This window comes from Mizuhopecten yessoensis, unplaced genomic scaffold (assembly GCF_002113885.1).
Source record: "Mizuhopecten yessoensis strain PY_sf001 unplaced genomic scaffold, ASM211388v2 scaffold10847, whole genome shotgun sequence".
Lineage (NCBI taxonomy): Eukaryota > Metazoa > Mollusca > Bivalvia > Pectinida > Pectinidae > Mizuhopecten > Mizuhopecten yessoensis.
In genome coordinates this window covers 704,675-717,242 of record NW_018408751.1, presented here as the reverse complement: position 1 = coordinate 717,242, position 12,568 = coordinate 704,675, and the positions used below count along the sequence as shown (strand labels likewise).

General features: G+C 36.9%; 1 protein-coding gene across 7 annotated transcripts in view; it reads right to left on the bottom strand.

Moving 5' to 3' along the window:
- Positions 1 to 12,568, bottom strand: part of LOC110462943 (probable cation-transporting ATPase 13A3) — a 58,452-nt gene that overhangs the window by 20,037 nt on the left and 25,847 nt on the right. For all 7 annotated transcript variants that reach the window (XM_021517197.1, XM_021517201.1, XM_021517198.1 and 4 more), the window contains 13 exons: positions 11,714 to 11,881; positions 10,738 to 10,811; positions 9,650 to 9,731; positions 8,343 to 8,428; positions 7,193 to 7,267; positions 6,769 to 6,838; positions 6,147 to 6,281; positions 5,550 to 5,616; positions 4,868 to 4,999; positions 4,016 to 4,189; positions 3,202 to 3,347; positions 911 to 1,111; positions 215 to 276 (listed from right to left, as the gene is read on the bottom strand). In XM_021517197.1, the coding sequence (XP_021372872.1) occupies positions 215 to 276; positions 911 to 1,111; positions 3,202 to 3,347; positions 4,016 to 4,189; positions 4,868 to 4,999; positions 5,550 to 5,616; positions 6,147 to 6,281; positions 6,769 to 6,838; positions 7,193 to 7,267; positions 8,343 to 8,428; positions 9,650 to 9,731; positions 10,738 to 10,811; positions 11,714 to 11,881 (1,472 nt within the window). The remainder of the gene's footprint in view (positions 1 to 214; positions 277 to 910; positions 1,112 to 3,201; positions 3,348 to 4,015; positions 4,190 to 4,867; positions 5,000 to 5,549; positions 5,617 to 6,146; positions 6,282 to 6,768; positions 6,839 to 7,192; positions 7,268 to 8,342; positions 8,429 to 9,649; positions 9,732 to 10,737; positions 10,812 to 11,713; positions 11,882 to 12,568) is intronic.

Below are 12,568 nucleotides of genomic sequence, written 5' to 3'. Positions count from 1 at the left end.
AACCAGTGGTGGAGGGCTAGTGATCCTTGACAGTCGGACACCTTAATTACCCACTCAGCCACCCTGACCCCTTAAAATTTATATTATACTGTAAAAATTGTTATGGTTATTTCTCAGTACATGGGTTTATCTGGGTACGTTTCAGGTCCATTTAAAGGACCCCTTTCAACCTGAAAAAGTGTTTTGCACTTAAGAAAGTAAATATGGACAGTACCTGCCATCTTTAACCAGGTGTAGGCCCTGCATGTTCATTCCATCTTCAGTTAGAGTACCAGTCTAAAGGGAGAAATATTGATACACTGAAAATATTTTTTGAAAATGATTCAAAACAGGTTTACTTGCAAATGTCCGATGTTCACATACATGTATTTTTCAAACTCAAACTCCGCCAAATCAAATATCCCTCCTAACCTAAACAAGTCTAACTCCCTTCTAAAATCAAACTCAGGAGAGTGAAATATCCTTAACTCAAACATGATAGAGTAAAACATTACCAACTTTAACTCAGTCGAGTCAAATACCCCTCCAAACTTAAAATTAGCTTAGCAAAAAAAACACCTTACCTTCTAATTAAAAAAAACATCCATCCGAATCTCAAACACGGCAGAGTGAAATGTATTTCAAAACAAACTCAGTTGAGTCAAATTTAACCCAGCTAAACTCAAAATTGTTCTATTCTCGTAAAATTGAGTAAATTGTACTTGAGAAAAAACTCATGATCTGGATGAAAACTGATGTCAAATGTCAGACATGAGAACGCTCTATGTATAACATGTTATGATGCAATTGGAAAATTTAGAGACATCTTGCCATATAATGTTCATTCACACAGCAAAATTGATAAACGCACGAGATAGAAGGGATGAACATTATAGCAATCCATGGAGAGAATAAATTTGTAATATTTTACCTTATCAAAACAAAATGTGTTGATGGTGCCGCTAACATTGATACAGTTGGGTAGAATACAGTAGATCTGGCTGTGCTTGAGCCGATTTTGAGCGAAGACAATGCCCACAGTGAGGGCGGCAGGGAGGGCAGGTGGTACGGCAATAGTGATGAGGTCGAGGGCACGGAGGGCAATTTCACCCGGCTCATCTTCATCAATCACCTATAAATATAACACATTAGAAAATAACAACAAGAGGTCCAGTGGACCTGTATCGCTCACCTGGTTTTATATATAAGTCATTACAACTAAATGCATTAGTACATCTTTATATGAAATTTCCTCAAAACCAGACAAGATCTATGTTCTTACCCAACTGGGACCACAATATCTGACTTTCAACTAATCAGGGGCCTCCATTGAGTTGCCATGTTAACAGATTTTGAAATAAGTTATATGTCATATTACAGGGTGTAATGAGACAATACTTTAATTTTCATTCAACTATAAGCTTTTTTAAACCTAGAAACCATTTGTTTTAAATTTATGAAAGCTACACCATAGAATATGATAATCTAGCTGTACCATTTCTTAGGACTGCAGAGGTCAAATCAACCTCATTCAATTAAGAAATGTTTGTTCTTCCTAAATAATGTTTTAGACCAAATTTTGTACAGTCCACTCAGGCAATATGGGGGTATTAGCGTCTTAAAGCAAAATATTAGATAATTTTCCTCTTTGGGGCCCGGTCTTCCTAGCCCCCAGGGGTCGAACAAGCCTCATTTACTTAGGAAATGATTGCCGTCCCCCAATGAAGTTTGAGAGAAAATTTGGTTAAAATCGTCTCTGGGGTTTAGGAGAAGATGTGTTTTAAAGCAAATTTAGCTAAGTTCCCCTTCAGGGCCCCGCCCCCCTGGCCTCAGGAGTCGAACCAGCCTCATTTATTTAAGAAATGATTGCCCTCCCCTAGTGATGCTTCAGACAAAATTTGGTTGAAATCCTCACTGGCCCCAAGTAAGAGATGCGTTTTAAAGAAAATTTAGCTAAGGTCCCCTTAAGGGCCCCGCCCCCCTGGCCTCAGGGGTCGCACCAACTTCATTTATTTCAGAAATGACTGCCCTCCCCTAGTGATGCTTCAGACTAAATTTGGTTGAAATCCTCTTTGGTGTTTAGAAGGAGATAAGTTTTAAAGAAAAAGTTGATGAAGGACGACGATGGACGCTGCGCCACGGCATAAGCTCACTATGGTCCTTTGGACCAGGTGAGCGAACAATCTATACAACACACAAATCAGGAACAACTAGAAAATATCTGTGAGACAATAAATGCCCCTGCCGCCATGTGAAACTAGTGCCAGTGTTTGATACTGTGCTATAAATAGTTATGGCTTTCTATATTTAGTATGTACTTGACCTTTGTATAAATTTTGATCAAAATCCATCCAAGTATAGTTGGTTAATGGATGACACTGGTTAATGAGTTTCTATAAATAGCAATGGTGACCTTTGCCTTGACCTTGGAACCCTAAAACAAAGCTGTCATAGGTCAGAACTCTCATACTTGACCTTTGTATAACCCCCCCCCCCCCATTACCAAGGGTGTTGCACCAATTTGAAAATACTGAAGATTGAATATCCCTATCCGACACCTCTGGGCATGAAGGAGTATTCTTCTCTCATTAAAATCACTACCGTTAGTTCTGAAACCACTTAAAGAGTGTCGCAATTTCATAATTTTACGTCAGGTTGTTAATTATGATGTCAACCATGTAGAATGGGGGTGCAAGATAAATTTAACATTATCATTAATTTTTGATGAAAACAAAAAAAAAGTTTTGCACAAACACCAAATATTGTGGTAAACGTAAACAACCCCATCACTTTCTGTGTTCTCAGGTTTTTAGGTTAAACTATTTAACCTGAAAGTCTATCATTGGGGTTCAATACCCAAAATTAAACTGATATTGCAGGAGCCTGTGCAACTTTGGGGGCAAGATGGCCAAGTGGTTAAGGCGTCTGACATTCTGCAATCACTAGGCCTCCACCACTGGGTCGCGGGTTCGAGATCTACGTGGGGCAGTCGCCAGATACTGACTGCAGGGACCGCGTCTGACCGTCTACGACCACTAGCCCTCCACCACTAGGTCGCGGGTTCGAGACCAACGTGGGGCAGTCGCCAGGTACTAGCCATAGGTCGGTGTTTTTTCTCCAGGAACCCCTGCCTTCCTCCACCATCAAAACCTGGCATGTCCTTAAATGACAATAGCTGTTGATAGGACATAAAACACAAAGAAACCAAACTGTGCAACTTACCATCAGTATAATAGTGTAGATGAAACCTAAACCAGCTATGGCGGCCAGAATCCCTATGAATATGTAGGTATCCCGGTTAAACTTGAAGTCGACAGGCTTGGGATGGAGGATGGACCGGACTAATTCCCCTTTAGATGTTGTGAACCCTACAACCAAAAATTAATAGAATAATAATAATAATAATTCGAGGTTCTTGTATACAGCTTTATCACAATCTAGTTTGTAGGTCATCTCAAAGCTGTTCACAAATTATTATTCGTGGTTATAGGGCCTTTGCAATCAGCCAATATCTTTCTCAACTCCCTGGGGAGAATACAGCCTGTATTCCTCCTTTTTGTATTGCAGAGTTATCTGCTCTTGTGAGCAGGTATTGATTGTTACGCCATTTGTTTGTGTGAGAAAATTATGTTGTTTTCTCAAAAATGTATGACGTTACTCTCACAAACAAATGACGCAACAATCAATACCTGCTCACAAGAGCAGATAACTCTGCAATACGTATGAAAATTGTTCTTGTCTGTGATTTATTCACCAGTGGTAATAGAAAGTGATATCAAAAGGAAACATTATTTGAACTTGTATTTTTTCTAAAAGATCTGATTTCAAAACAAAGTTGCATTGGTATGGCTATATTTAATATAATCTTCTAATAATAATGAACACAGAAATATTCATAAATTTCTACAGTTCTCAACAAACACATTTTGAAAATTTGCTTCCACAATGTGAGAGTTTACACGCTTTGAACAACTATCAGAATCCGCTCCACTGGGATTGGTTGACCTGTTAATAGCTGTTTAGTTCTGATAGTTACCGGTACGAGCAACTATGGCCCTCACTCGCTGGTTGTCATAGTAACGAGTCTGTATCACCTTCGTGCCACAGAATAGTACATGACGTGCATGTTCCTTCATACTGAAAGGTTTGTCTTCTGTTCCCGACTCGCGGGGATTGGGGAGTGGCGTCTTGGTCACCGGCACGCTTTCACCTATAACAATTATAAACAAAGAGTCTGAAAGATATGGAGTTTATCAAGAAGTTGCAAAACAGGACCTAGATATAGAATTCAAACATTTTAGAGGCAGTGACACTGATAGCAAGCGCAGAAAGTCAACAAAAAGTGTGCCAATATATGGGTTCAAACACATTGTCTTTTTTCAGGAGATCAAAAATAATTAAAATTTAGGCAAAGTTTTCAACAATATTATAATCCAAAGAAAAGAACTCTTACAGATATAAATTATCATGTCTGCCGAGGGCTAACTAGCTAACTAGAGGGGTAGTAGCAGGGGTCGAGGATACTTTTAATACATGTACTTAATACTTGAAATAATTGTTAATTTATTAATTTACCTGAACACTTATTTTTCAAGATTATTCTTCAAACTGATTTGCATTTTGAAAAATTCAAATGAGAAGTGAAAAAACAAATTATAATAAATAGTCAATTTGTCATATATACATGAATATTAATTGTTTGCGCACATATAAATATCTGCATGATACTTTGCATTCATAAATCAACTCTTTCCATGATTAATGCAAAATTATATTTTCAGAGACATGCGACTGATCTACGGACAAAATGATAACTTGTAAGTTGTTTAGATTTGACAGTAAGAAGAAAACTTTATTAATAACAATAAGAGATTTTCAGCTAGTATACCTGTAAGCATGCTCTCATTGACGATGCAGTTGCCACGGACAAGGACGGCATCACATTGCATGATACATCCATGGCGTGGAATCTCGATAACATCCCCTGGCACCAAGTCGTCTGATGAGATTTCTTCATAGACTACAATATGTATATAGACAAGCTAAATATTGTAACTTGAGGCCTTTTAGTTCTTTGGGTTTTGTTGTTGTTGTTAAGAACTGAAAGACCTCAATTAATTTGCAATATTCAGCTAGATGCAGACCAGCTCCATCATCAGATGGGTTCTTAACCCTTTCACCCCAAAGTATCTTTAGTAGACTCTACCATACATTTATCTGGATGAGTCCATTATGGTCCACAGTGGTGAAAGGGTTAATTTCTTCATCCATTTGACCACTGAGCTGGTCTGCACACAACTATAGATGTATACCAGGTAAAATGAACAAGCTACATATCACACCTCTAGACCTTTTGGTTCATAACAAGAATTGGTATGAAGTTTTGACCTGTTTCAACCCCTGGAACCTTGACAGTATAGGTTACTGTAACTTTGACAGTATAGGTTACTGTAACATCGAAAGTATACATAAGTCATTTCATTTTTCAAAGCTTTGTCAGGCTCCAACAAAGGAAACTACCTGCCAATTATCATGGTTCTAGGCATGTTAAGAAAGTCAATGAGAAATACCTCCATTATCTCGACACACTGTCAGTATAGTTGATGAAGCGATGGTGTTACGGAGAGCCCTCTGCATCTGACACAAAAGAGGAAAAATTATCATGGGTTCGCAGCCATTTTAGCTACATCTATACATTACATTCTATTCTATTGAAATTGATTTAAATTCTTTACACCAATCATCAGATATTTTGCCCAAAAATATTTTTAAATTTAAAAAAAATCAACAAAATTATTGAAATACAATGTATAAAGAAAGTAGTTTTGATTAAAATAAAATAAAGAAAATGTTACTGAAACAAATGGTGGCTGTTGAGAGGACATTTTACCCCAAATAAACAAATTATTGAAAGGAAACGTCATGTCCCTTAAAAATATTCATATGTCAAAAGTGATTAAACAGGTCTTTTATTTTAACAATGAGATTTTTTGCCCAAAACATTTCGAATAAAAAAAAAGTCTAAATATTTTTATTGAATGAAAAGAATGTTTGGATTCAAATTTTGTGAAATTTTTGAATAAAACACATGAATGATGCATTGTAGTTATGCAATCTTCCATTTCCATTTTTCACGCTCCGACCTTTGACCTTGATTATATATATACCTTCCGAGTCTGGTAAATGAAGACCATGATGGAGATGGTGGATATCAGGACAATACAGGAAGCGTAGTAATAGTACTCATCCGCATACCACAGGGAACAGGAAAAGATTTGGAAAATGTAGAAAGGGGAGATAATCTGAAAATAAAAGCACTATAACTTGTAAAACAATAAACAAAATATCTTATTAAAATTTTGTCTTTAGAAACGGCACTTCACCGATATATACTATCCAATATTTATATTGGATCTCTAAATATGAAATATTTTCCAAATTTGATATTCTTTTTTTAAATTTTTGTTTCTTCAATTTTGAATACGAACAAAGGCTTCTTGAAGGTAAAATGTGTACTTTTTGAGCTAACACAAAATAAAAATTCAAACTAATATAATCCACTCTCCATTAAATCTATAATGATTCAATCAATTTGTACTAATTGGTGAGAATCTACATTTCATCAAATTTAGAATTTGTTTTAGTTTATACAGGTATAAACATTCCTATGATGTTGGACCATAACCCTAACACCTTATAGTGGATCCACAATGTAAATATTCAACCATTTTTCAGGAAACCATCTTTTGATCACATTACAAATGATATTCAGACGAAAATGTCACTCACCTGTTTAAAGATTAACTCAAATACAGGTGTCACGTGTACTCTTATAGAATTGACACCATATATCACTCTCCTGGAACGAAAAATAAATAAACTTTATAAATATCATTTTATTTTTATTTTACCGCATCAGCAACTTTAAACCAAAGCGTCCACTTTTGATAGGTCAGCTTCCCTTGGTTTGGTTTGGTTTAATTGTGTTTAACATCCTTTTAACAACTAAGGTCAATGAACAACAATATTTCTTGGGATGATAAATCCTTTCACTGACCTCATAAAACATCAACAATTGTAAAATTATCATTGACATTTTGACATTCATGCACTCATGAAGGCACATTTGAACTCTTCAAATTCAAAGGTTGGAATAGTTCATTATGAAACATTAGGGGTGAATGAGTTAAGGTTATACTATATGCAGACTTACTTTTTCACCTGATCCTCCGCACTGAGACCTGTCTGTCGATGGAAGAATGAGCAGCTCGAGGAATCGGCCAATCCACTGCAAAATAATTATTAATCCCCCTTACAGTTTTTGCATTAAGTATGTGTGCCAAGTCTTATAATTACTGTTTGTTTGCAGTGGTACAAGGACTCGAACCTGGTAATGGCATTTTAACCAGAAGTAACTGCTCTAAAATTTAAAAAAACACTTTTGTCCATGGTAAAAAAAATGGCTCTGCGATTTCTTCAAGAATGAAGCCAGCTAGAAGCAAATTACCTTAATCTTTGTCAATTACAAATAGCTTGATAATTGTGCCGCATTAGTATTTTAATGTATATGGGTTTTCCTGTCTCCTGTTACAAAACACTCCCAGACATTTCCAAAGATGTAGCATGGCCTATTGAATGTCAAATGAAACAATTCTCTAAATTGTAAACTTTGTAGAATATGGCTTTTTTTACCTGGCCAGCACCCTTATCAGATTATACCATGTTGAGTCCTCTGGGCCTATGGAAGCTCAAGATAAGTTTATGTTAGAACTCCTTCATTCGTTCGCAAGAAGTAGGATTTCAAAATTTTACTTATATTTCCCCTATAAGTCCCTGTCCCTCTGTCACCATAGGGGCAGTCGCACTCTTCAATCACGATGTTTAGTCCTTGAAACCCCCCAAAAAATTACGACGGGACGGGATGGGCATCGGCAACACTATATCCCTTAAAAACGCATACATCTCTATGCAGTGATCTTTTTTGCACATTTCCACAGATGTAGCATGGTTTATTGTGTACTAGGAGACAGACAAGTTGACAATAAGGCGCCAACAAGGAGACTGCAAACTTACTCTGTGGTTGTAAAGCACTAGGAGCTACATATACCAGTTACCGATCCCTACAATCACCCCTGAAATATCATAATGAACTATTCCAACCTTTGAATTGGAAGAGTTCAAATGTGTCTTCAGGGGTGAATGAGTTAACTTGCAGAATGGTATTGAGATACACGAGGGGCGCTCAGCTGAGGCTCCTATGTGCCTAAGGGTCCATGCAGGGTCAAAGTGTCTCTCTCAGCCAATTGAATGGCAAATAAAACGATTCGCTTAATTGAAAAAGTTGTAGAATATGGCTATTTTACCTGGCCTTCTCGAAGAATTGTCCATCAGCGTTCCACAAAAATTTAACTTTCTTCGTGACGAAAAACCGTATGGATTTGATTTGTTCCTGTAAATAAAACAAGAGGCAGAGGGGAATTAATAGGTCACTTAATGGTTCTTTTTTAAAATTTTAAATCCCAGGTAACTCAGACATATATACAAATATATCAAAAGACTACAAAAAAAATCAAAAAAATCTAGACTCTACAATCCCTTTCAGATCAAGTCCATCTGCCAACAGAAGTGATACCTTTTAGTAATATATTTCTTTCCTTGGTCCAGGGAAATTGTTTTATAAATATCCTTTTTTCCCTGGTCAAGGGAATGTTTCAATGAAATAAGGTTAAGCTTTCATCAATAAAGAAAAGAGCAGGCATTTAAAATTCTGTCTCTTATCTCTCACCCTTCTGCTCAACTGGGTCAAGTCCAAATAAATCTAAAATTCCTTAACATGCAATGAAGGAATAGGGTTTTATTGGTTAACTTAATATCACTTATTAGGCCTTGCCCTTCTGCATCCAGAGGGGCTGCACCCACATCAGATTATACCATGTCGAGTCTTCTGGGCCTGTCATGGATGCTGCAGACACGTTTATGTTAGAATCCCTTTATCCATTCCAAAGAAGTAGGCTTTCAAAACTTTACCTATATTTCCCCTATAAATCCTTGTCCCTCTGCCACCATAGCCCGGAGCAGTCACACTCTTCAATTACAATGCAGAAACTTTGAAACTCCAGGTCAATTGATATTGTACCTAACTCAAAAAGTGGGATTTTAAACACTTTTTCCCCCTATTGAGGCTGATGTTGTTGATGAAAATCCTTAAACATTGTGTCCTGACAAGATAAAGATAATGCATACATCTCTGTAGGACATTCTCAAATTCAGTTTATAGTAAATTATAACTTATAATATTTAGAGTTACTTAGAGTTAGTTTCCAGTGCAGGACCTCTATTATAGGGCCTCTTCACTGGATTTGATCGTTGTATCGCAACAAACTTGAAGTTCGCTTTCAATTGGTGCTCTACAGTTATATTACATTTTCTGATTTTTCCAGCATTTATCTAGCCTATTCTTAAATGAATTTAAAGTTCGTGTATTTACCGCCTCTGACGGTAAATTATTCCAAATTTTCACCACTCCGACTTTAAATAGTTCGTCCTTTAATATGGTAAAGTCTGTTGTGGGTATATCTTAAATGAATTGCCCCTGTTGCTGTTTCTTTCCGTTAAATTAACATCAACCCTAATCCCAGATACCTTCACATACCATTTCCAATACACTTACCATACCTCCAGCCTCAGTCGACTGTTCATTTTCATCAAGTTTTGTAAAACTCACAGTAGAGTTACCTCGTTCTAGTTTTGGTCTGTTGCAGAAAACAAAAACAAAATTTGAATGAATATGGATATTCAATAAGATTCAATAGTATGGAAACATGTAACATCAAAGTTTTACTTAATACACAAAAACTATATGTATTAAACCTGTCGCATTGTTTCAAAATCAGGAAAACTCAAACATGAACAGAGACGAGGGGGGACACCAGCTGAGTCATCTGTATGACCTAATACTGAACTAACAGGAGTTCAAAAGGAGGCTATATCTACACCCTACCAGTAACCTATATGATACGAAACGTCCTATGTCGAGTGATATATGAAATAGACAATTTCGTCACACCCTTGTAATGAAAAACAAAAAAAAATCTCTCATTTAGTCATAGCTTGACAAAGGGACCAGTCAGTCTTGAAACATTGGAACATGTTTAATACGTACATTGTTTGTGTATAAAGTAAAACTAAAAATAAAACTGGAGAATGATGTGCTGATTTGTGTAGAAGGAATCGTCAAGTGTCTTTTGAGAAATTCCAATTTTCCGAGATTATATTTTATTCCTTGAAAAATTCTTAGCCAAGAGTTTGAAATCTGAATTGACTTAACAAAAGATCTATGTTCCAAGTCATGTGATCATTTACTTTCCCAACAACTTTCGGAGGCATTATGGAGACACGGTAGTCTAGTGGTAGGATGCCGAGCTCGTGACCGAAGGGTTGCTGGTTCAAGCCATGGCACGGCACGGTTTTGTATCCTTAAGCAAGATACTTTACTCCGCTTGTTCCAGTCTACTCAGCTGTAAATGAGTATGTGGTTGGGCAGTGCTAGAATTGTAGAATGCTAGCTGTGAGCACCGAAATGGCAGCTCCGGCTGTATGCTCCCCAATGAATTGAGAAAGATATTGGCTGGTTGCAAAGACCCTATAACCATTGATAATAATTTGTGAACCGCTTTGAGATGACCTACGAACTAGGTTGTGATCAAGCGGTATATAAGAACCTCGAATTGTAATTAATTGATTTTAACCTCTACCGACCTGGCTGTATTTTCAACTTGACCGCCGACTACCATCTGTCGGACACGGGACACATACCACTGGAGATACTGGTCCTATAAATAGATCAATAAATCCGAAATAAATCATGTGAGTAGTTACCTCCCTTTAACAGCATCAATTGATCAAGTAACAACAATACCATCTTAACATACCGTACATGCAATTATTGTATATTGCTTAGTGGTTTATGCACAAAAATGCACACAATTTTTTTCAGTATATACCATATAATCCCAAATATAATCATGGTTACTGTAAACGTGGAATATTAGACGCGGGAGAAATTTACGCTTATTTTGCGTAGTTGGATCATCCGCGTAAATTTCCCCGGCGCATATGATGACCAGTCGGTACGCATACGTAACATGTACTCAGAAGCTACTAGTATTTTTACCAGTACACATTTTGTAAAGTAAGGGAGATAACTCTGCAGAGTAAACGTCGGTCTACTGCGACCGCGTAAATTACCCCCGCGCGTATAGTTTTGACCTTCAAATCGCGTAATTTTCACCCAGCGTAAATAACCACGTTTACAGTATTCCTTATGATTTAATTTAAAAAGACAGACAATAATTTTTAATTCATAGTTAATAAATATTTATTCATTGCTGATAAAAACAAAATAATTGTACACAAAACACAACATTGCGCAGTACTTTCATCGCCAAGCAACCTGAACCAATCAGAAGTTAGTATTGCAAATACTGCGCAAAACATTGTGGTATAAAACATCATCACTTTTTCGGGTTGCCTTTTTTTTCCAGGTTATACAATAAAACCTGAAAAAGTTCAGCAAGGGGACGGGGGGGATTGCCAAACTCAAATTATCGTTCAACATACAATAATCAATCTGGCTGACCTTGCTCACTCACAATGACCTTGACCTTGGGATTAATTTTGTGTATAAAGTTTGTTGACCTTGAACACTGTTGAAGACCTCTGACCTTGTACTGACCTTGAGTACGACGATAGTGGCGATGGACAGGGAACACTTGGAGTGTGTAGACCGGACCATGAGGTGCGGGAACCAATAAAAGAAGAGTCGCAGCAGACCGACGGTGAGGAAGATACCTATCCACACAATGACTGTCCACACAATACTTCTCTCGTAGCCATGGATTTCCTATGTACAAACATATAAAATTTCAAATCATAAAATTTTACAAACAAAAAACAACTTTTTTTTAAGCATAACAATTAGGATGCTGCAAGTATACAGGGCATGCATTACTCACCTTTTATTAAATGGCGTTGGCAAAACAGATCTTTAAATTTTAACCCAGTAAAGCCAATGAAGACACTATGGCAAACGAATCAAAATGTATTTCTATTGTTTATTTCATCAACCTGTAATTTGAACAAATTTTCACATCTGCATGCATGCTCTTCTGGCTTAATGTCATTATTCTAGACATGGTGGTTCTATGGAAACAAGAGGCCCAATGGGCCTGAATCGCTCACCTAGTATTAATCTCACAAATAATCTTTAAAGTGGACTAAAATACAGCAGAATATCAGTGTTTGACTCATAAGAACCTATTAAAAGATTTAAACATACGACGCCTGTGACCTTGAATGTCGAACAAGGACATAAGGTTGAACAGAGTTTATAGTCGTCCAACCAAGCATGCTTCTGGCAAAATATCATTACCCTGGACCTTTTGGTTATACAGAACAAGTCATTTAAAGATTTAAACATATATTGACCACTGTGACCTTGCATATGGACGAAGGTCATTCATTTGAAAAAACCTGGTAGTCCTTAATCCTAGCATGTTAATGGCCAAATATCATCACCTTTAGCCTTTTG